This window comes from Myxocyprinus asiaticus, chromosome 24, assembly GCF_019703515.2.
Source record: "Myxocyprinus asiaticus isolate MX2 ecotype Aquarium Trade chromosome 24, UBuf_Myxa_2, whole genome shotgun sequence".
Lineage (NCBI taxonomy): Eukaryota > Metazoa > Chordata > Actinopteri > Cypriniformes > Catostomidae > Myxocyprinus > Myxocyprinus asiaticus.
Genome location: NC_059367.1, coordinates 44,173,677 through 44,197,162, shown reverse-complemented (window position 1 = coordinate 44,197,162; position 23,486 = coordinate 44,173,677). Strand labels below are relative to the sequence as shown.

The 23,486-nt window shown below is 39.7% G+C and overlaps 1 protein-coding gene across 2 annotated transcripts in view; it reads left to right on the top strand.

Moving 5' to 3' along the window:
- LOC127414898 (intraflagellar transport protein 122 homolog) overlaps window positions 1-22,507 on the top strand; it is an 82,319-nt gene extending 59,812 nt beyond the window's left edge. Inside the window, exons 20-29 of one of the 2 annotated variants that reach the window (XM_051653276.1) lie at window positions 2,624-2,726; window positions 8,783-8,923; window positions 9,103-9,200; window positions 12,460-12,560; window positions 14,445-14,610; window positions 14,688-14,799; window positions 15,273-15,401; window positions 18,465-18,541; window positions 18,987-19,148; window positions 22,011-22,507. In XM_051653276.1, coding sequence (XP_051509236.1) covers window positions 2,624-2,726; window positions 8,783-8,923; window positions 9,103-9,200; window positions 12,460-12,560; window positions 14,445-14,610; window positions 14,688-14,799; window positions 15,273-15,401; window positions 18,465-18,541; window positions 18,987-19,148; window positions 22,011-22,097 — 1,176 coding nt within the window. In that variant the 3' untranslated portion in view covers window positions 22,098-22,507. Of the gene's footprint in view, window positions 1-2,623; window positions 2,727-8,782; window positions 8,924-9,102; window positions 9,201-12,459; window positions 12,561-14,444; window positions 14,611-14,687; window positions 14,800-15,272; window positions 15,402-18,464; window positions 18,542-18,983; window positions 19,149-22,010 lie in introns of both variants that reach the window. The other variant, XM_051653275.1, reaches the window with a different exon arrangement.
- The last annotated feature ends 979 nt before the right edge of the window (window positions 22,508-23,486 follow it).

Below are 23,486 nucleotides of genomic sequence, written 5' to 3'. Positions count from 1 at the left end.
CAGTGTAATGTACTGGGACACATCACAAAGGTTCAGAACACACAGATCTGAATAAAATGTCAGAATCTAATGTCAAACTGGTAAATGCGTAAATCATTTTATAATAATCACATGCGTTAATACATTAATTTTGACAGCTCTATTATTATTAAGCAATCAGGCATGAGAGGCTGTGCTACATTTTAAATATAGTCATGACTGAAGGGGGTTGTTAGGCACGACTTGAAGTGGAGTAACCCCTTCAGCCTTGTATATATTCACAATATGGCACAGCCTCGAGTGCCTTATTGCTTTTATAAAATGGTCACCACATAATAAAAATGTTAAGGACTCAAATGTAAATTAAAATGTTATAAGTAAAATCATTAAATGCAATCCATCCACCAGAAAATATAGTCCCTGGCAGTAAAAAGTAAACAGAATGTTGCTAAGCAACAAGAATAACTTTTAGTTATGAGTGCTGCGGAGTGATACAAATAGAAGTTCCATGAAGAGGTCAGAGTTATGCTTTATCATGAATAAAACACAACTGTTGACCAATCAGCATCCAGGACCGGAAATATCAGTTTTATAAATATTATTAATGGCTGGCAAAGAAAAAAACACTTAAGATCCATAAAGTTGATTATTAAAAAAGTGATACAAATGCAAAAATGCCGCAACATATATGATATAAGAGATGTAAGATAACTCAAGTGAGATTAAATACAAAGGCAAAAAAAATGCAACAAAATGAAACATTATAAAGACAATACACATAAGATCAGAGAGTTTTTAAAGGGGCAGGGCAGTGGCAGTGGTGCAGAAATATAATTTACATGTCCAGAGAACCCATACAAGTTTGTTTTTTTATCGTTTTTAAGGCATTTTACGTAAATAAAATAAACATCCCCACTGCTGGTTCGGAATGTCTTCCTCGACCTTGAGTTACTTCAGCATTTAACCTCGTGCGATCCTCTTTTCTATAAGCAACACATCATTTTAATGAATACAAACCGACTGAATACTGTTCACAAGACTCTAGACTGTCATTTAAGGGTTAAACTTCTGCTGCACAGAGTCACATGACACAACAGCACGCCGTCGATTTCTGTGAAGTGCTCCTACTGATATAGCACCAGCAAAAGTGCCTGTGGTAAGAAATCTCTAAGTTTTTTGATTGAAACCTGTTTGGGTGTAAAGAGGAGAGTCACTAGTTTCGTTTGATATGCCGCATTTAAAAAAATCCATTCATTTTTCACGAGTCAGCACGCTGATAAACATGATGTCCACATATGTGGAAACTCACACCGCATTTTCTCAAAAGTAGAAAAAACATGTTTCAACATTAACACATCTGTGGATCATTTCAGCTTCATTTTAATATACATTTTATTGTATTTTATTTTGTTATCACTGTACAATATGATTCTGTTCATTAACATTAGTAAATGCATTCCTATATTTAGAAGAAGAAGAAGCCTCACACATTATACATTTCACTCTTAAAATCCAACCAAAAGTTCAGTTTCAGGCTGCAGATGATGTTTGGATCACTCAACATGTTTGACAGACATGTGACAATGATAATCAGTACATAGATTCAGAATTCTATTTTAATTTTAATAATAATTAATAATAATTTAATAATTTTCTTTATTTATCACACATTATACATTTGCACATATACAGTGAAATTCTTCTTTTTCACATATCCCAGCTAAGCTGGGGTCAGAGTGCAGGGTCAGCCATGATACGGTGCCCCTGGAGCAGATAGGGTCAAGGGCCTTGCTCAAGGGCCCAACAGTGGTATCTTGGTGGTGCTGGGGCTTGAACCCCTGACCTTCTGATCAGTAACCCAGAGCCTTAACCGCTGAGCCACCACTGCCCCCAACATGGTTGGCAGTGATTGGATGATGCTGGACATTACTTTAAATAGGAATTATTTATTCAGCTTTACAGAAAATCAGCTGTAATGTCTGAAACATCTCAAAAACATGAATAAGCAACACTCCTGGACACATAATAAACAATTTGATGAAAACTTAGTCCTGTTGTCCACATATGTGGACATTACATTTTAGGAAAATTTGCTCTAGATAATTTTTTATTTTTTTTTTTTGAATGAAAAAACTTTACTGTTGATGTAATCAAGGGCGAATGGGCTTGGAAAATAATATTAACCAATAACATCATAGCCTAACAACCACGATCCAATCAAATCTTAAAGGATAAAAATCAAGTCTCGTTTTATGTTATTACCAGTGAAATATTCTGTTTCACTCTGAAATATGACACATTTAGTTAAATGTTTTGTAAATGCAGTTTCATGTTGCTCTTAAAACTGTTTCATGTAAGAATTTAAACTTATATTTATAAGCAGGGCAGCTTTCTGGTGTGTTGATTTGTGAAATAATTGCCCATGAACACTGTAGTTTCCTGCTCTGTACTGTGTTCATGAACAGATACTTGTGAATGTGATTGTTGTGATTTCATTCTGCAGCAAGATTTCTTCTCCTTAATATTTACTCAACCACAAACTCTTCTTGCCAGGTCATTTTTGTCCCACAGGAAATACGATTGTGAAACTAAAGAATAAGAAATTCTGCATGTTAAAACAAGTGTTGTTGCTGCTTGTTGTCAGGCGTTCTCTCTAGTGGAGAAACACCCTCAGTTCAGAGACAACGTCTATGTGCCGTATGCACAGTGGCTGGCAGAGCACGACCGCTTCGAGGAGGCACAGAAAGGTATGTCACACACAAATTTACATGACCATCAGTGAGAGACAGAGAGACAGTGTTTGTGAGGGCACAACACTGAGTCTCGCTCTGGAAATGATCCACTACAACACTACTGTTCTTGCCCATTCGAATTGGCTGCAGGAAAAGTTTCACATGCTTGCTCACTTGAGCAATTCTGAAACTCCCCTCTCTCTCTCTCTCTCTCTCTCTCTCTCTCTCTCACACACACACACACACACACACACACACACACACACACACACACACACACACACACACACACACACACACACACACACACACACACACAGAGTCACTTAGCTAAATTAGGATATCCCAAAGTTTTCTATTTATTTAGTGTATATCAAGCTAACTATAATGTCTGCAGCATTATGTACGTGATAGGTGACAAGCTTAATGTGCGCTCTTGCAGCGTCTCTTGTATTGCAGGCCCTTTCAACATTGAATCATGTGCAGGATATGAATTATAGATATCTATAATTCCATTTTCACTAGTTCAAATGATTATTCTTGAGATCAGCAATGGAATTACTACAAGTGAAACACATATATTAGTATATTAGTAATTAAGTTTGCACTATTTAAAATGCTGAAAGTTTAAATAAAATGTAAAAGTAATTTTAAAAGTAAAAATTGCATGATGGCTTCTTATGATTTTTTTTTTTTTTTTTTTGTAAAACCAATGATTGAATGTTCTGTGAGTGACTGCCATAAACCATTGCAGTCCAGTGGTGCCAAAGTCTGATGAATCTGTCACTATTACACCTTGACCCAAACGGCCACTGCTCACGCAGCTCTAACCCCACGGTAACCTCTTTTGGGGGTTGGGAGCAGTGTTGTGTTTCTGTTCAATCTTTGTTTGATTAGTCTCTGACAGTGAGGAGGTGATGCGTTTTCTGCTGTTCTGCTTTCTGTCAAATTCATTGTGATGTTCACTGAGAGCCTTTCTCCATCCTGCTGTGGACAGCAGTGAGTTATGAGAAAAGTTCAGTTAAAGTCAACAGGACATCAAAATTGACTCAAAAAACATGATTAGGCTTACTGTGAGGGATTCATCAGTACACATTACTCCAAAGACCATTTTTGTCTTTGTAATATTTAATCAAAATTTGATAACCTACCGACTTTCATTTTCAGCTGACATAACCTTAAAGGTGCACTCAATAATTTTTTGAAAATGTCATCTTGGACTTACCCTGACACCTAGTGATGTGGATCATTTGCAGCATCATTCAAACACAAAAGTTTTCAGTTTCAGATGTCATTGTAGAAATTCACTATTCACAGTCAGTCATGATTAATTTAATCAGTGTGTGAAGATGTCAAATAACAGGACAATTACTGAGATTAAGCGAGTAGAATTTGACTGGTCATGTGGTCATAACATGGCAGCCCCCATGAGGAGACCCTCTCCATGTAGAATAAAACAGCTTTTATAAGGTTACTGAGATGACTGGAGTCTTCATCTCATGTGAGTGCTCATGATGTTATACATATGATGCACCAGCCCCAGCATCAGGCCCTCCTCGAGCTGTGCACAGAGCAGGAGCAGCGGTTCATCGTGCTCCTCCAGGCCCAAGCGGAGGACCGGCAGGTGCTCCGGAGCTTGCTACCCCAGGAGGGGGCTGCCGCTGCAACCCTGCGACCACCCTGCCCCAGGTGCCGCTCCTCAAGATGGGTCCTCAAGACGATCCGGAGGCCTTCCTGGAGCTCTTTGAGACGGCGGGGGCATGCGGTTGGCCGAACACCCAGTGGGCGGTCCGCTTGATTCCACTACTGTCCGGGGAGGCCCAACTTGCGACACAGCAGTTACCAGCGGAGAACATCTTGGTGTATGCGGACTTAAGGAAAGCCATCCTGTAATGGGTTGGCCGGACCCCAGAGCAACAGCGCCAACGCTTCCCTCGCTGACCCTTGGTGAGCACGGCTGCCCATTTGCCTTCGCCCAGCAGTTCCGGGATGCCTGCCAGAGGTGGATGCTGGCTGAGCAACGCGACTTCGGGACTGTGATCGATCTGGTTGTACTGGAGCGGTTTATTGCTCAACTTCCGAGAGGGATGGTGGAGTGGGTCCAGTGCCATCACCCAGCGTCGCTCCACACGGCCATCCAGCTGGCAGAGGACCATATGGCACCGTATTCGGGAGCCGGCAAGCCCTGAGATCCTTTTTCTCTCTCTTTCTCTCCTGTCTCCCTTCCTTCGCTTCCCTCCCCTTCCTCCCATCCTTTTCCTCCTCCCCGGAAATGGGGAGTTGCCCCTCACAAACTGGCTCCCCAGCTTCAGGGACTGCACAACCCGGCAGTTTCCCCTATCCCTCTCCACTCTCACTCTCAGGTTGGTGAATCTGCCACCGTGGGCGGGAAGTCTGGGCCCATTTGCTGGAGCTGCAGAGAGCCCAGGCATTTCCAGGACCAATGCCCGGTGGAGTTGCGAACATTGGTCCGGGTCTCCAATGCGCTGCAGACCGCCCCCGATCGAGCTGGAATGTACCGCATACCTGTGAGTATTAAGGGGGGTACATATCAAGTCTTGGTGGATTCAGGTTGTAATCAAACCTCCATTCACCAAAGCTTGGTTCAATCCGAGGCTTTGGATACAAGCCAGTGGGTGAAGGTAAGGTGTGTGCACGGGGATATCCACAATTACCCTGTAGTGACGGTCACTATTACATTTCAGGGACAAAAACAAAGTGTTGAGGATGCGGTTAATTCCCGCCTCACCATCCACTAATCTTGGGAAGGAATTGGCAGGCATTTACAACCTTATTAAGGGGAATGTGTGTGGATGGGTCCTGCAACAAAGTGTATCAGTGTATGGTGTGTGACTCGCTGACTGGGGAGGCAGATCCAGAGCCATCTACGTCAGCTCCACGTCAGGAGGACGTAAGGGCAGGGGAAGTCTCGGCTTCCCAAGCCCTTAGGGAATTCCCTGCTGGGGATTTCCCTCTGGAACAGACGTGAGATGAGACCCTTAGGCACGCTTTTGATCAAGTGAAAGTGATTGATGGTCAAATCCTCCGGCCAGATGTTGCACTCACATATCCGTATTTTTCTATTATCAAGGATCGGTTGTATCGAGTGAAGTAGGATGCTCAGATACCCAATTGTTCATTCGCGGCGCTATAAAATGTTATTCCAGATGACTCATTATAATCCGTTGACGGGTCACTTAGTGCAGGAGATGACACTGAACTGTCTAATGGCCCATTTCTATTGGCCGGGCATTCACGGGGATGTTCGCAGGTGGTGTGTGGCATGCTGGGAATGTCAGCTGGTGAATCCGGTAGCCATTCCAAGAGCGCCATTGCGCCCCCTTCCATTGATCAAGGTCCCCTTCGAAAGAATTGGTATGGACCTCGATGGGCCATAAGAGCAGACAGCACACAGGCATCACTTTGTGTTAGTTATGGTGCACTACACAATGTGATATCCAGAAGCAGTGCCTCTGCGCAACATCTCAGCACGTAGTGTTGCGGAGGCACTCTTCAGAATAATCTCCCGAGTGGGGGTTCCGAAAGAAATCCTCACTGATCAGGGCACGACATTTATGTCACGTACACTATGTGAACTGTACAAATTGTTGGAGGTAAAATTGATTTGGACCAGCATTTACCACCCCCAAAGGGACGGCTTGGTCGAACAATTTAATCAAACACTAAAGAATATGAATCGTAAGTTTGTGCACGAAGACGCTCGAAATTGGGACAAGTGGCTCAAGCCCCTATTATTTGCAGTACGAGAGGTCCCGCAAGCCTCTACGGGGTTCTCCCCATTTGAATTATTGTACAGGCGTTGACCGCATCCTGACCATCCTACGGGAAAATTCAGTACGGTCTTGACCTGAGAGCAAAACTCCACACACTGGGGCAATTAAAACAGGAGAATTTGCTCCAGGCTCAAGAACATCAAAGCCGGCTGTATAATATGGGTTATGGGTATTTACACCGGGACATAAAGTCCTTGTATTGCTCCCCACATCGAGCTCTAAATTACTCGCCAAGTGGCAAGGACCTTTTGAGGTCACATGGTGAGTTGGGGAAATCGATTATGAGGTGAAATGAACGGATAGCGGCGGAGCACGTCAGATTTACCACCTCAACCTCCTAAAACTGTGGAGAAAGGCGGTCCCCGTGACTTTGGCGATGGCAGTTCCGGAGAAGGAGGAGCTCGGACCTGAGGTGAACTTAAAAGCCACCGATAAAGTCACCCCTGTTACCTGTGGAGACCACCTCTCACCGTCACGGAGGTTGCCAGATTGCAAGGAGAACTTTCAGACATGTTCTCGCCTCTTCCCGGTCGTACGAATCTCATAGAGCATCATATCGAAACAACCCCTGGGGTAGTAGTATGCAGTCATCCCTACCGATTACCTGAACACAAAAAAAAAAGTGGTTCGGTAAGAATTAAAGGCCATACTAGATATGGGGGTAATAGAAGAATCCCACAATGACTGTGTCAGCCCGGTGGTTCTGGTTCCGAAGAGCAACAGTTCGATCCAGTTCTGTGTGGATTATAGAAAAGTCAATGCAGTGTCTAAATTTGATGCGTACCCAATGCCTCGGATTGTTGAACTGCTCAATCAGTTAGGCAAGCTTGCTTTTATTTGACGCTGTATTTGACAAAGGGATATTGGCAGATCCCCATAACTCCCATGTCCAGTGAAAAAACACCAATTCCTGACCCTTCCGTTCAGTTTGTTCGGGGCCATGGCTATGTTTCAGCTCCTTATGGACAGAGTCCTCAGACCGCACTCTGCTTACGCATATGCAGCATCTGAGGGCAGTTCTGAGGTCATTGCGATGGGCGGGACTCACGGCAAACCCCAAAAAGTGCGCAATTGGATGGGTGGAAGTACAGTATCTGTGGTTCCACTTGGGCCACGGGCAGGTGCATCCCCAAATTGATAAGGTTGTGGCCTGCCCGAAACCCAAGATCAAAAAGTAGGTGAGACTGTTCCTGGGGCTGGGTGGCTACTATAGAAGGTTTGTGCCTAATTAATCAGATGCAACCAGCCCGCTGACTGATCTCACTAGAAAGGGAGCCCCAGACCCAGTCCAGTGGATGGAGCTATGCCAGCAGGATTTTATGCAGGTGAAAGCTGCGCTTTGTGGTGGGATGTTGTTACATTCTCCTGATTTTTATCTCCCTTTTGTTTTACAGACCAATGCGTCTGACAGGGGGTTTGGAGCCGTGTTGTCCCAGGTGGTCGAGGGGGAGCGCCCGGTGCTGTACATTAGCCAGAAACCTTCGACGAGAGAGGCGAGGTACAGCACCATTGAGAAAGAGTGTCTGGCCATCAAGTGGGTGGTCCTCAGCCTTCAGTACTACCTCCTGGGACTACCCTCTCTTCGGACCGCTCCAGTGGCTCAATCGCATGAAGGATACCAATGCGCGGATCACCCATTGGTACCTGGCTCTTCAGCTGTTTAAGTTCGAAGTGGTCCACAGGCCGGGGGTGCAGATGGTTGTTGCAGACTTCCTCTTCAGAAATGGGGGGAAACCCTCCGGCCTGAGTCGGGCGATGGGGGTATGTGGTGGTGGGGGCGTGGTCGAGCGCTGCTTGTAAATGGAGAGTTAGATCGGGAGATGAGAATGGTGAGGATCATCACCTGTCAATGATTGTCTCTAACAGCTGTTTGTCATTGCAGTGAGAGTGGGAGATGGTTTTAAGATCGAGCCAGACGCCAGTGGAGAGAGAGAGAGAGAGAGAGAGAGAGAGAGGCACACGAAGTAGAGTGCTCTGTGTACATGATCGGACATGCTGAAAAGCTAATTTGTGTTGAAAAATAAATACCTTTTTTTTAGTTGGATCTCGCCGCCTCCTGCTTCCTGCTTGCAGAGAGTTAAAGAACTTGTGAAATCATGTCTTTAGGAGTTAAACTTTTTGGTGTGCACACAATAGCCACAATAGCAAAATAGCTATTTAATCATTTTTGAGGATCTTTCATTCATACTTCGTACACTGTCAAGTGATGTAACACTGAAATTCCATTTTAAATGACACCGATGATAATTACATGTTTTGTGTCTCTATGATTTTCAGCATTCCACAAAGCGGGGCGTCAGGCGGAGGCCGTCAAGGTTCTAGAGCAGCTGACCCATAATGCCGTGGTGGAGAGCAGGTTTAATGATGCATCATACTACTACTGGATGCTGTCCATGCAGTGCCTCGACATCGCCAGAGGTGCCTTTGAGTGTATACTTCATTCACTAGTACAGATGTAAACTTTTTGTTGACTTTTTGTGAAACACCTTAAAGCTATGTGCTCGTTTTTAAGCCATGAAAACTAGTTTGTTTGTTGTATAGATGTTTGCTGTCTCTCTAAGTGAATGTATATATGCACTTTTGTGTGACATTTCTAGATAATGAAGAGAAGAAGGATGAGATGCTGAAGAAGTTTCACAGTTTCCAGCACTTGGCTGAACTGTATCATGTGTATCATTCTATCCATCGCTACATGGTGAGCAGGACTCCATCACACAATTCAAGTGTGTTGCCATTGATTCATATCCATTCATTTCAGTTAGATAGGAGCTCGATTGATATGTTTTTGGTTTATCACCATAATACTACATCTACATTAATCCAGATATATTTGAAAACAGCGTTTTCATTTTCAAAACGCACTCCATCCACACTGCTGTTACTAAGCATTTTCCAAAAGTTGCTTGTCCACACTGAAACGGATGAACATGCTTAAATCCCCTTACTGCGCATGCAAAACATCGCCGTTGCATGTACGGTCTGAAACGCAATTATTCTTGTGTTCTGTCGCCAGACATCAATTCCAAGTAAACTTCCCATCGCTTTTGAAGGAATGCAATGTGAAGGTTGTACAAAGTAACATTCATCTTTAACAACGCTATCAAAAGTGAATAACAGGCACAACATCGGCACTATAACATAGCCGTTTTTAAAAAGCTCAGTTTTTGCTGACAAAAACACCGTCTCAGTGTGGAAGGAAGGACAAAACATAGAGAAAAAGAGTTTTCAAACGAAAACATAGTAGTGTGGACGTGGCCTATATCACTTTCTAAAAACACTTTTCACAGAAATTTTGTTGTTTTTCTGTTCAACAAATTCAAAATAATGTCTTAATTTCCTCCTCGCCCAATGACAGACACAAGTCACACACTCAACACCATGTGTTTCTCCCTGACAATGACTTGTTAGGGGACGCACGCCCTTCAGTTGTCACAGAACTGAACATATGAACATAAATAATATTATTTTAGAAATGTGTAACTCAAGCAATGTAGACCTACTTAAAAGTAATTAAATACATTTAAATTTAAATTAAAAGTCAGTAACTGTAATTTGATTGGAGCTCCAGACTTTAAAGCCCTTTATGTACTTGCCCTTATATTTACAGTGCAATGCCATGTAAGCAGTTAAGACCATGGAAGGCTCCTCAGTACTGTTATTAGGTCAATGATATTCTAAAAATAATAATAATAAATTCTAGTATTTGTTATGAAAAAATAGTAGCCTATACATATTTAGAAACTTTAGCTAGAGTACAACTCCCACAGTTGTAATACAGTGCATTTAGACTGTATTCAGGCCCCTTCATTTTTTTCACATTTTGTTATGTTGCAGCCTTATGCCAAAATGCTTTAAATTATTATTTTTTTCACTTCAATCTACCCTCCATACCCCATAATGACAAAGCAAAACCTGATTTTTGATAAATTTGCAAATGTATTAAAAAGAAAAAACTGAAATATCACATTGACAAAAGTATTCAGACCCTTATCTCAGTACTTAGTTGAAGCACCTTTGGCGGTGATTACAGACTCAAGTCTTTTTGGGTATGATGAGATAAGCTTTGCACACCTGGATTTGGGGATTTTCTGCCATTCTTCTCTGCAGATCCTCTCAAGCTCTGTCAGGTTTGATCGGGACCATCGGTGGACAGCCATTGTCAGGTCTCTCCAGAGATGTTCGATTGGGTTCAAGTCTGGGCTCTGGCTGGGCCACTCAAGGACATTCACAGAGTTGTCCCGAAGTCACTCTTGCATTGTCTTGGCTGTGTACTTAGGGTCATTGTCCTGTTGGAAGGTGAACCTTCGGCCCAGTCTGAGGACCTGAGCACTCTGGACCAGGTTTTCATTAAGGAAATCTCTGTATTTTACTGCGTTCAGCTTTCCTTCAACCCTGACCAGTCCCCCAGTCCCTATCACCACCATGCTTCACCATTGGGATGGTATTGCGCAGGTGATGAGCATTGCCTGGTTTCCTCCAGACATGACGCTTGGAATTGCAGCCAAACATTTCAATCTTCATTTCATTAGTCCAGAGAATCTTGTTTCTCACAGTCTGAGAGTCCTTTATGTGCTTTTTTATGTGTCTTGCACTGAGGAGAGGCTTCCGTCTGGCCACTCTGCCATAAAGCCCAGATTGGTGGAGTGTTGCAGTGATGGCAGATATCTGTGCCTCGACACAATCCTGTCTCTGAGCTCTGCAGGCAGTTCCTTTGACCTCATGGCTTGGTTTTTTTCTCTGATATGAATTTTTAGCTGTGAGACCTTATATAGACAGGTGTGTGTCTTTCCAAATCATGTCCAATCAATTGAATTCGCCACAGGTTGTCTCCAATCAAAGTATAGAAACATCTCAAAGATGATCCAGAGCAATGGGATGCACCTGAGCTAAATTTCAAGTGTCATATCAAAGGGTCTGAATACTTATGTCAATGTGATATTTCAGTTTTTTCTTTTTAATACATTTGCAAAGTTATCAAAAATCTGGTTTTTGCTTTGTCATTATGGGGTATGGAGTTTAGATTGATGTGAGAAAAAATTATTTAAAGCATTTTAGCATAAGGCTGCAACATAATATATATACTGTAAAAAAAAATGAAGGGGTCTGAATGCATTATAAAAATGAGGTCTAATAGATTCTTTAATATAAAACTATAAAATGTTTGTCAAAATATTACAGTAACTGTTACAACTGTTAAATCGCGATACATTTTAGAAAGGGTAATGATGTGTTATTTAAAAAAACTTTATTTTGGCACATGCACAATGTTGATCTTTTCCTCCATACTGTTTAACATGTCGGGGCTGTCCACTGTTTGAGAAGTTTGACTTCCTGCTTCAAACTAGAAAATTCTGATTAGAATTCAAATAGTGGTATCAGTTTTGTGGTCTACGGCGCACTATCAAAGGAAGCCCATTTGACACACGAGCGCTTCAGAGATACAGTAGGTCAGAGCAGATCATTGGTACTTGCGCACAAACCAGACTTCAATCGCACCGTGAAAATATTGTGTTGCAGATGAGAAGCATATTAAGCACGTATAAAGCACCGAATGTGAGCTTATAAAACATTCCTCAGTGGCCCGGAATTTCACTTGGGCAGCTGCCAAACAATTTTGAGTGGAGGGAGAACCATGGCATTGTTCTTTCCCTGCTGTCCGCGACCCAATCCGAACACACCTGCGACCCACTTTTGGGCTGCGACCCACCAGTTCAGAAACACTGTTGTAGATAATTTTAAAGAGTAATGACTAATGATCAATTTAGTCTCACAGAAATAAACCTCTTGATCAGTAGACTGGGATGTGTTTGTTTAGAGTTGAATGAATTTATTTTAAGAATTGCTGAATCAGAGTAGATTCAACGCTTGATTCATTGAGTAATGTACTACAGAAGAAACATTGATGATTTATTATTGATTTGTATTAATGTTGATACTCATGTGTGTGTTTTCAGTCAGAGCCCTTTAGTTCCAACATGCCTGAGATTCTCTTCAACATCTCACGATTTCTCTTCCACAACTTGACCAAAGATGTTCCCATGGGCATCTCCAAAGTGTATCCTTCACACACACACTTTAATGAATGCTTGAAGGGCTTCTGTTATACACTCAGCTGTGAGATGTGTTCATATATTAGTGTTCAGTGGATTAAAGTGTTGACAGAGATAGTGTGTGTGTGTGTGTGTGTGTGTGTGTGTGTGTGTTTTCATAACACCTCAGCCAATGGAAAGATGTAAGTGTTGAAATACTTGATGTAAAAGTGGTTTTTAGAGTATGATGTGAAGTGTGAACTTTTGCAGCAACATCTGTTTCTACTGTCACCATTTACACACTTTGCTTTCTCTCTCACACATGCAATCCTCTCTCACTTCATTATTTTCACTTTCTCTGTGTTAACTTCAGATATTTATTTTTGTAGAGAAAAAGGTGACAAACAGAGCAAACGAGCAAACATGCCTGAAAAGGCAAGAGAGAAATAAAAAAAAAAAAAAACCATTTTATTTTATCAACCACCGACTGTAAATATCTGAAAGGATATTAAAAGAGACATTATCAATGACAAATGGATTGTGTGGATCTCGTCTTTGGACACTCATTACATGGAATGAGTCAAACCAAACTTTTACTCTCAACACACAGTGTAAAGATCTTGATCCTGAACTTTGCATATTAAAAGATCAATCTTGTGATTTTAAGAATCAAGATCGTTCAAATGAAGATCGAGACTAATGGGAAAATCTAAATGTTATTTTTACTCTAAGTCATGCTTTTTGTTTTCAACAAAGCAGAATCTAATTCAGGGGGTATGCACATAACCCCTAGAACCTGCTTAGGTACCCCTGGTTGGCTGTTTTACATTTCCAAATTAATATTCATGTAGATCTATTTTAGGTGCTTTAAGTCAAAAATGTCAAGGTGATGTAACTGTCCAGAGATCAAAATGAACTAAAAGTCTCATTAAAAGACTGAAGTCTTGGGGGGGAAAGTAATTTAATTTATTGTATTAAAAGTAATTTTTTTGTAAATAAAAATAATTTATGGATTTAATTTAATATTTTTTTTGGTTTGTTTTAAAGTATTAATAACATTTGACATTTATTTTTTGTCTGCCAAATAGCGGTATTACCTGGAGCACTTTCTTTGATTATAAACATTTTGCAAGAACATATAGAGGTGAATTAATGACTTAATTTAGTGATAAATGTTTTACAGTTATCAACAACAATCATTATGAGTGTTGTCATAGAAACGAATAACTTCCGAGGTCCCAGGATGTGAACAGCTCTGAGTTGAATCTCCGAGTTGCCGTCTCGTAATTACCGTAATTCTGACACGAGGTAAACGCAGCAACCAACTTCTGATTCATGCAGAAGATTTTGCATGTTGTTTTTATTTAGCAGACATTTTCAAATATGAATCATATTTAAAATCAAAACTGCATATTTAAAAAGAATTTTTTTTTATTTTTTATTTCAGCCTTTTAATGAGGCTTTTTGTTCAGTTTGATCTCAGGACAGTTGCAAGCCCCCCAAAAATATCTACATTTATTTGAATTTATAAATGTAAAACATGCATAAAAGAGGTTTAACGAATCACTTTCTATATCAATTTCAAGTTTAAAACTAATTTAATTAATTGATGAATTAATGAATTAGTCCAGACACAAAAACTTAATCTACATGCTATCACTAAATGACAGTTCAATCAAACTATTTAAAAACTTGATTTCTGATTTGTGTGTAGGTGTTTGCCACTTGTGCTTTAAACTAGAACTTGTTTTTTTGTCATCTCAGACATCCTCATATCACTATGTCACTAACACAGATCAAGACACTGATGACTGCTGAAAAAGTACTGTTATGCTATTCCTTGTGCTGGAATGTTGCATTATTACAGTATCAGGCCGGAATGGTGTTGTGACCCTTGACCCACACTTCAGGGATACGTTGTATGCTCTGGCGAAACAGAGTAAAGTTCTGGGTGCGTATAAAGTGGCGCGACATGCTTTTGAGAAACTGCAAGGACTGAAGATCCCGTCGCGCTATCAGGACAGTATGGAGCTCAGCTGCCTGACGTTCCGCTCTAAACCCTACCACGACAGCGAGGTGTGTGTTCACATCATGTGCAAGATTGCATTGTATAACAGTTGTTTTCAATCAGTTAACGATTGTGTGCCCTGTAGGATTTGATCCCCATGTGTTACCGCTGTTCCACCAACAACCCTCTGCTGAATAACCAGGGCAACTGCTGTATTAACTGCAGACAGCCGTTCATATACTCCGCCTCGTCATACGGTGAGTGCCTCATACACACAGCTTTGGTGTTATCTGGATTATTTTCAAGATGTAGTTGAAATCAGGAATTCATATTATTATTTTGGTCTAAATACAGTATATATAATATATTTATATAATATATTGTAGAATTTTATATTTTATAGTATATAAAAATACTTGATATAATAAACTGATAATTGATTGAAATAAATAATACATTAGTAAAAATCATCCAGACACAATTATTACTATTATTATTATTTTAAATAATATTATTCATAGCTGCATTACAGAAATGACAATTTAGGGAGGAAATGTAAAGATTGTCACAATAGAAAAAAACAATTCTTTAATTCTTACTTTAATTTTGGGCTTAAATATGACCTGGATATGTTCTTGACCGGTTATGTGAGAGGCTCCAAATAATGTGTGAAATGAAAGAAATGATGACAGTGACTAGAGCTCAAATGTGTGTGATTGTGCGTGTTTAGAGGTTCTTCCGCTGGTGGAGTTTTATCTGGAGAAGGATATCTCTGATGAGGAAGCTGTATCTCTCATTGATCTGGAAGTTCCTCGTGTGGAGAGGAGGAACGCTCGCTGGCAGGAGATGAGCAGTGGAGGTAACGTCCTGCTACACTTTTACATTACACATCCATTCATGTGGAGCAGTAGGAGTGACAATTATAATCTATCTTTTGAGCTAAGAACAACATTTGCCTTTGCTGGCGGCCATTATGAATCAAAGGGGTGTCTTAAAATTCTCCCTAAATTTCATTGGTAATGAACATAATGAACTGATGAAGTTACTGTTTACAAACATTTGCTCCGCATTGGCACTCCCGGGTTCTTTTGACACCCCAGAAAAGAACTGCGTTCAGTGGGTACTTCTCTCCGATTGAGCTGAAAATGCCCAAAATGTGCAGTTTGTGGGGTTGAAACATTCGTTTTCCAAAGATTATTGGAGATTTGTTCTTCTTTGAATTTCCATCAGGATCAGTGGATCAGGACAAACTCAGGATTTGACATAATTTATGATATTTCACTGATCACCATCATTATGTCATTTGCTCTATTGAGACCCATTTGCCCCGCAGCTGATGTTGGTAGATTTGAACTTCTTCGCAAACAGCTGTTTTTAATTTCCAAAGTGCAACTGTTTTGACAGATATGAGATTAAATATGATCTAACGATGATCTTACATGAATAAAACCACCATATATGATCTAGTATGGGACAAACGGGACCCCGTCTCACCATCACTGCAGCATGCTTTGGCTATTTGTGAAGAAAGCATATGCAAATGACAAATAAGTAAGTAAGTATCTTGTTTAATCAAAACCGGCTGTTAAGTTGAATGATAAATAAGGTACACTCAGAAAATAGCTCTTTGGCTGAACATGATGTTCCACATGTTTGAATTGTAAATGTAATCTCAACGCAAACACTTTGTATAGAAAGACCTAGTTGAATTGGGTAAACCCAACAAAATTAGATGTGTCAGTGTAACTCAAATAAATCTCTTAAATGTATTTATGTACTAACTAGTGAAAGTGAATGCTAGCATACTAAATACTTGCTGGTTAGAAGCACTAAAGAGTGTAGTTTAGTAACTATGATATGGTTAGGACAGCAATTGCTCAACATAGCAATGTGTGTTATCTACCTGTCCTCATCGTTCGCTCAAGCTCCACTCTTCACCATAATAATAACCCTGATGGTAATATCATAGCTGTCTCCTTGTTTTTGCTGACAAAATACTGTTGATATATTGATAAATTAATAAATAAACATGAAAATAATAATTTTTAAAAGGAAAGATTTTTAACAGACCTTTAAAACAAGTAGGCTTACACAAAATATTCTCTATATTAGGATAGATGGCCGTTTTTGCTGTTCTGGAACTTCCACCAGATTTAGCCATTGATTAGCCACGCACCCTCTTTCCAAAGACACGACAAACACACAGGCACACTTGTGCTGAGTCCGAGTATCCAAACTTCCCTACTATATGGTATGCCAAAAACAGTATGCCAATGGAGTAGTATGTCCCAAGCAGTAAGCGAGAAATACCGGGTGACCTACTATTCTGAAGTGCGGATCGACTGGACACTTTAAAATAATCCCATAATCCCTTGGGAGCTGAGGAGACATCACGTTCAAAACGCTGGATTTCAAAGAACAGCGGTAATGCACGAGATGGACAGCTCCTTAAAACTGTAAGTGATATTACAGATATATATATATATATATAATGTATACCAAGAAAGTTGTTCATTGTGCTTAAATGGTGCTTGTTTAACAAAACCAGAGTAGATTATTTTCGCATATTAGGGTCACGGGTCAATACTTGCATTTCTGGATGAAGTATGTCCGGAGTCTATTCATACTACTCACCTGCATACCTAAAATAACTAACTATTTTACTGGCCGAGAAGTATGTCCTTCATCAAATACAATACATACTGTGACAGTACATGATTTCAGATGCAGGGTTGGAGACCGTTGTGTTGGAGCAGATGGAGGGCGATGGGTCCCCCGATCAGAGCATTCCTAGTATTAACCTGAAGAGAAAAAATAAATATTGCTGCAATGCAGCTTTTTAGAGAATGTTGCCTTACAACCCCCAGCAAGCAAGCAAACAGTGACAGTGGTGAGAATTCCCTAGAAAGATTCAACACACGTACAAACTATTCTTGAATGTGTAAATTGCAAGGAAACAGAATGATACATCAGTAATGTCAACTTTTGTAGCATTTTGCTTTTTGTACATTCTTTTTCTCTGAAATCTTCCGCGGACCCCCTAGCACAACCTTGCGGTTCCCTGGGGTTCCTCGGACTCCAGTTTGAAAACCCCTGGTTAACCATACACTTTATTGTGCTTCAGTTCTTGCACACCCTGTTTTCCCTTGGCACACCCAAAGCCTTAGTTCTGGCTATGCTACTGATCCAGAGCACATATTTAGTTAAACTATGTTCACCCAAAAATGAAAATATTCTCTCATCATTTACTCAACGTAATGCCATACCAAATGTGTATGACTTGTGTAGCTACTTAAATGGCAAAATGTAAAGTGAAAAAGGATTTATATTTTGGTCTGTTCTTACCCAAAACCAACTGGATCACTTCAGAAGACATGGATTAAACCACTGGAATCTTATGGATTTGTTTATGTGCTTTTTGGAGCTTCAAAGTTCTGGTCACCATTCACTTTGTATGGACCTACAGAGCTGAAATATTCTTCAAAAAATCTTCATTTGTGTTCTGCAGAAGAAAGAAATTCATACACATCTGGGATGGCATGATGGTGAGTAAATGATGAGAGAATTTTCATTATTGGGTGAACTATCCCTTAAATATTACAGTATATGTTTAAGGGCTCATAAACAGAGGACAGCTAGATGGAGTGCAAAGCAATGAAACAACAAAAAGTGGTCTCGAAGTGTTAACTTGACAAACAATTTTCATACAAAAAATGACACTGATGAAACAGTGAGACACATGGCAACAGTCAAAGTTGTCCATCTAGCACATCTTTACTTAGATTTTTTTTTTTGAAAAACAGTGCAGATTATGTCCATTGTAAACAGCCCCTAACTGCTCCAAAGATCCACGAAACAGAAGAGAAATGGATGATTAAAGTGTGTGTGTGTGTGTGTGTGTGTGTGTGTGTGTGTGTGTCAGAATCTCAGTGTCTGAAGCTGGATGATGGCAGTGAAGACCCCGATGATGACCCCTTTACAGCCAAACTCAGCTTTGAGGTGAGACAGTTAACTGTTATCAATGACAGTATTACAACATGAAATCAAAATTGACTTTATTTACTTCCTTACTACACATTCCTGGTCTGTTGTGAATGATTTGTCAGAGCACGTTTTTTTTGCTGTCACAATCTTTCATCAAATTTACCAATAATATCAAAGCCTAACATCCATGATCTCATCGAATCAATCTAATCTGATTCCCTATTGAATATTCTTGAATATTCCTGGGAATATGTCACATCAATACTCATTTAGAAAAGCTAAATGTGCCCTGAATGCAGTTTCATGTTTACTTTAAATGTTCTCTAAGTATGCTGCATGCTTCTAGCTATTAGTGTGTTATGCCATTATGCCAACAAATACCCAGAAGTTGAGAGACTGGAGAGATAAACAGAAATGTTATATTGTGCAACCTTGTGTGTGTGTTTGTGTGGTACAGCAGGGCGGCAGTGCGTTTGTACCTGTGGTTGTGAGTCGAGCGGTTTTGAAGTCCATGTCCAGACGAGATGTTTTGATCAAGCGCTGGGCCAAACCGCTCAGCTGGCAGTACTACAGATCCCTCCTGCCTGACGTCAGCATCACTATGTGTCCTTCATGCTTTCAGGTACACAAACGGGGCATTCATTTCAGGGTTCAGCGGCATTCAGATTTAAATTGATTTACTTCCTGGATTTGCATTGAATGCAGAATTAATCCTTTGAATTCAAGTAAAATTTAAATGGAATGAGATTCTAAACAAATCTGTTTAGAGAAAAATATTTAATCACTTGAGAAAAGTGTGTATTAACAGTGTTGGGGAGTATAGCAAAGCTACTAGCGTACCTACATTTTTCAGTAGTGTGGGTATGACATATTGATAAGATATTGGTCTTGGCGGACTAGATCTGCAATGCTGCTGCTGCTACTGAGCAAGTATGGAGACAAACCCCTAACCAAGCAGATCTGTCACCAAGACGTATGTACTGCTGCTGCTCTGAACAGCTGTTTGTGTAACGCTAATGAACAAATTTTTATGTGTGCCTCGAGTTGCTTAGCCGAATAGCTTAAACTCTAGTGACCTAACTCATAGGCTAGGAAAGCCCGAAGATTATTTAACTAGTGACTTAAACTAGCTATGCGTGGATTTATTTAATCTAATGACCTAAAAAAGTGATGTGGGCCAGCCAGATTTGGCTTCAATGCGTCACGGCCAAAGCAGACCTTACCGTACAAGCTGATAGAAGGAATCCCCAGCAAACCACCTGAGCAATATTGCATTTTCAGAGAAAAAAATCTCACACAGCGCGCTGCAGAGAAACCAGCTTAACTACAAAATTGAGCCATTTAAATAAAAGACAAGGAGAGAGATGCAAGATGATTGGCTTAACATGTCACATGTGAACGAGCCGATTATCTAACAGATAACAAGTCAAAGAACCTATCAGCTTGCGCCACATAGAGATGCTTGGCTGAATTTCATGGCTGGTCATTTCATCTATTTTCACAATAGTGTCGCTTTTCCATTGACGAGCTATATTTTCCAACGAGTAGCGCTGTAGTGTCACAAAACACTTCTTTTGACACATTGTATTTTGAACGCAGCAAACGAGTACAAGTACCACTACTTTTTTTATTACTCGCCGATACAGAGTCCGATACCTGTTTTTTTTTTTTCTGAACTCAATATCAGCAGTTTATTTCAATTTCATCATCAAAATTGTGTTTAAATGAATCAGTTAATTAAAACTTTAATCAAATGAAAGTATAACAATTAATTTTCAACATAATAATGTATTCTTTTTTTATCAAATGAAGTGATTTTATACAGAACCTCACAGCACAATCCTAAATACAACAAATAAAGTGCTGCATAACAAAACACAGATGTGAGATATTGCTAAAATATCATACAGTTACTATCGATTTATTATTATTAGTAGTAGTAGTATAACAGTGAATATTACATAACTATATAGTAGTTATCTATTTCTGTCATATTTTTTCATTTAAATTGAGCTTTTATGTTGAAGTGTTTCTGTGTTGTTGACCAAGGAGCTCTGACGTAATGATGGCAGATTCCTAATCCGGAAAATCTAGTTGCTGCGTGAATCACAGTGATTATTAAACTGCAAAAGGCTACTATATAAATAAATAAATATGTAGTCTGTATAAGACTGTATTAGTGCTCTGCCTGCTGTCATCTGCTACAAACAGAGTATGTGATGCTCATAATAGTGTTTTCTGTGTATGAGTCAAGGATCTCTAAAGGTATAAGCACTTAGTGTCTTTATGTCAGCACAACACCGGCTCCACACATTCACAATCACTCACATTTAAAACGCTGCACGTGCAAACTATATAATTATCTCATTAAATTGCAGATTTTGCGGTTAAATAATCTCACTAGGACATGACGTGATTTTAATCTGTGCGCTGAATGTTTACATAATGACATTCGTACATCAAATGGTATCGGTTTTTGGTATCGGAGCATTTTTACGAGTACGAATACAAGTACATCGGACCCAATGCCGATACCACGCTCATGTACTTGTACACGTAAAAATGTATCGTATCGGTGCATCCCTAGTATATTAATTTTGGTGAGTCGGTTTGTTTGGACGGTTAATGTAAATTAACTAGCTCACATAAACGATTCACTGATTCACTTGAGCCCCGCGCAGCCTTAAAGGGACTTTGCCTTCTTTTGATGCAAAATATTGCTGCTGTTTATCACTATATTTCAAGTGTGTTTTAGTTTATTCATTTATTTTTAGTATACATTTATGTTTCATTTAATGTTTTCATCTTATTTATTTAACCCTTAAAAATGAACTATGGTTTTACTATATTGCTGTAACCATGTTTTTTTTTGTTTTTTTGCAGAGCCATAGTTTTACTATAGTAATAGTGTAGTAACTTTGTAGTAACCATTGTTAATTGTGTTGTTATTATGGTTTTAATACAAATATATTGGTTAAACTATATGGTTAATTTTCATAAGGGAATGTCACCCTAATTAAAAATATAACTATGTAGTTAGTTAATTAGCTACTTTTTGTTAGTAGCTCGTAGTGCAGCTAACTACTTTAAAAGAGTAGCTTGACTGTGGTTTAACTACTTTGAGTTATGAGAAGTTTGCAGTTTTAGAAGATACTGTTTGTGTATTGTACTGTAAATTTCAGGGAATAAAGAAGCATAATTAGGCAAACTAATGATGTAGTTATTGTTTTGAAGCAACATGTGTGTCGGACTAATGCAATTTCTCCATTGTATAACTGTGTTTAGCTTTTTTTGAATTTGAATTTAATAAATTCCACTGTCATTCCACATCCTGTGGGGCGTGGTCAGTTCAAATTCACACTCATGAATGGAAAGAGAGCTAATTCTGCTATTGTGAATTTTGCCCCACCCTCTTTATTTGTTCTGTCTGTTTCCTCTTATTTGTAATGAAGTTTGATCATATTGTATGTGTTTTATGTTTCAGATGTTTCACAGTGAGGATTATGAGTTGTTGGTTCTTCAGCACAACTGCTGTCCGTACTGCCGCAGACCCATCGATGAACCAAACTAACACAACACTATATGAGTGTGTGTGCATTTATAAACTCAGTGGATTAGTCCCAAATGCTGAGTGTATATGTAAGGTGTGAAGATGATTGAGCTGCTAGAAATCCGTAAGTAAATGCAGCTCAGTGGATCAGCGTGATAGGATTAACCGGATCTGAACATTCAGCAAACCAAAGCATATTACACCCATTTGACTTGTGTGCACATATATGCTCTTTCATACACTTACTTCATACTGGTCATGAGATACAGATAGTTAAGTTAGTTATGGTTTTTAATGCGTTTACTTGCTGTTTGTGAGCACTACATTCAAGATAGATTACAAATTGCATTTGTTTTACATGTAAAATAATGTAATTTGTCTCAAATCTTTGTTGTTGAATAATTTTCTTATCAATAAAGCTGTTTTTTGCATATTGAGTTGACTCAATTTTAAGATTGCTTCAAAAAATATAAAACTGATGTAAAGAGGACATAATTACATCAAAATTTTGGGAAGGACATGTGAGTGGTGCTTGTTCTGACCCACCACAATTCTAGGGTGTTGCTATGAGGTTGCTAGGTTTTTGCTTGGTTGTTTGCGGCTGGGCTGTCATCGTGGGGTGGTTTACAAATGGGAATGTTCTCCTGGGCCCTGTGATAAGGGAGCTTGCTAAACACCTTCCCCCAAGTGTCTGCGTTCTGGTCTCTAGATATGGATTGCAGTTTTGCAAGCTAATTATGCTGAAACTTAAGGTGCACTCAGTAAATTTTCCTCAATAAAAAAGTTTTACTCCTAAGAAATTATTGTAATTTTGAAACATATACACTGGCGGCCAAAAGTTTGGAATAATATACAGATTTTGCTCTTATGGAAACCAAAGTGGCATTCATCTGATCACAATGTATAGTCAGGACATTAATAACATGAAAAATTACTATTACAGTTTGAAAGAAATGTCTTAACTTCTTAAACTACTTCAAAGAGTTCTCATCAAAAAATCCTCCACGTGCAGTAATGACAGCTTTGCAGATCCTTGGCATTCTAGCTGTCAGTTTGTCCAGACACTCAGGTGACATTTCACCCCACGCTTCCTGTAGCACATGCCATAGATGTGACTGTCTTGTCGGGCACTTCTCACGCACCTTACAGTCTAACTGATTCCACAAAAGCTCAATGGGGTTAAGATCCATAACACTCTTTTCCAATTATCTGTTGTCCGATGTCTGTGTTTCTTTGCCCACTCTAACCTTTTCTTTTTGATTTTCTGTTTCAAAAGTGGCTTTTTCTTTGCAATACTTCCCATTAGGCCTGCACCCCTGAGTCTTCTCTTTACTGTTGTGCATGAAACTGGTGTTGAGCGGGTAGAATTCAATGAAGCTGTCAGCTGAGGACATGTGAGGTGTCTATTTC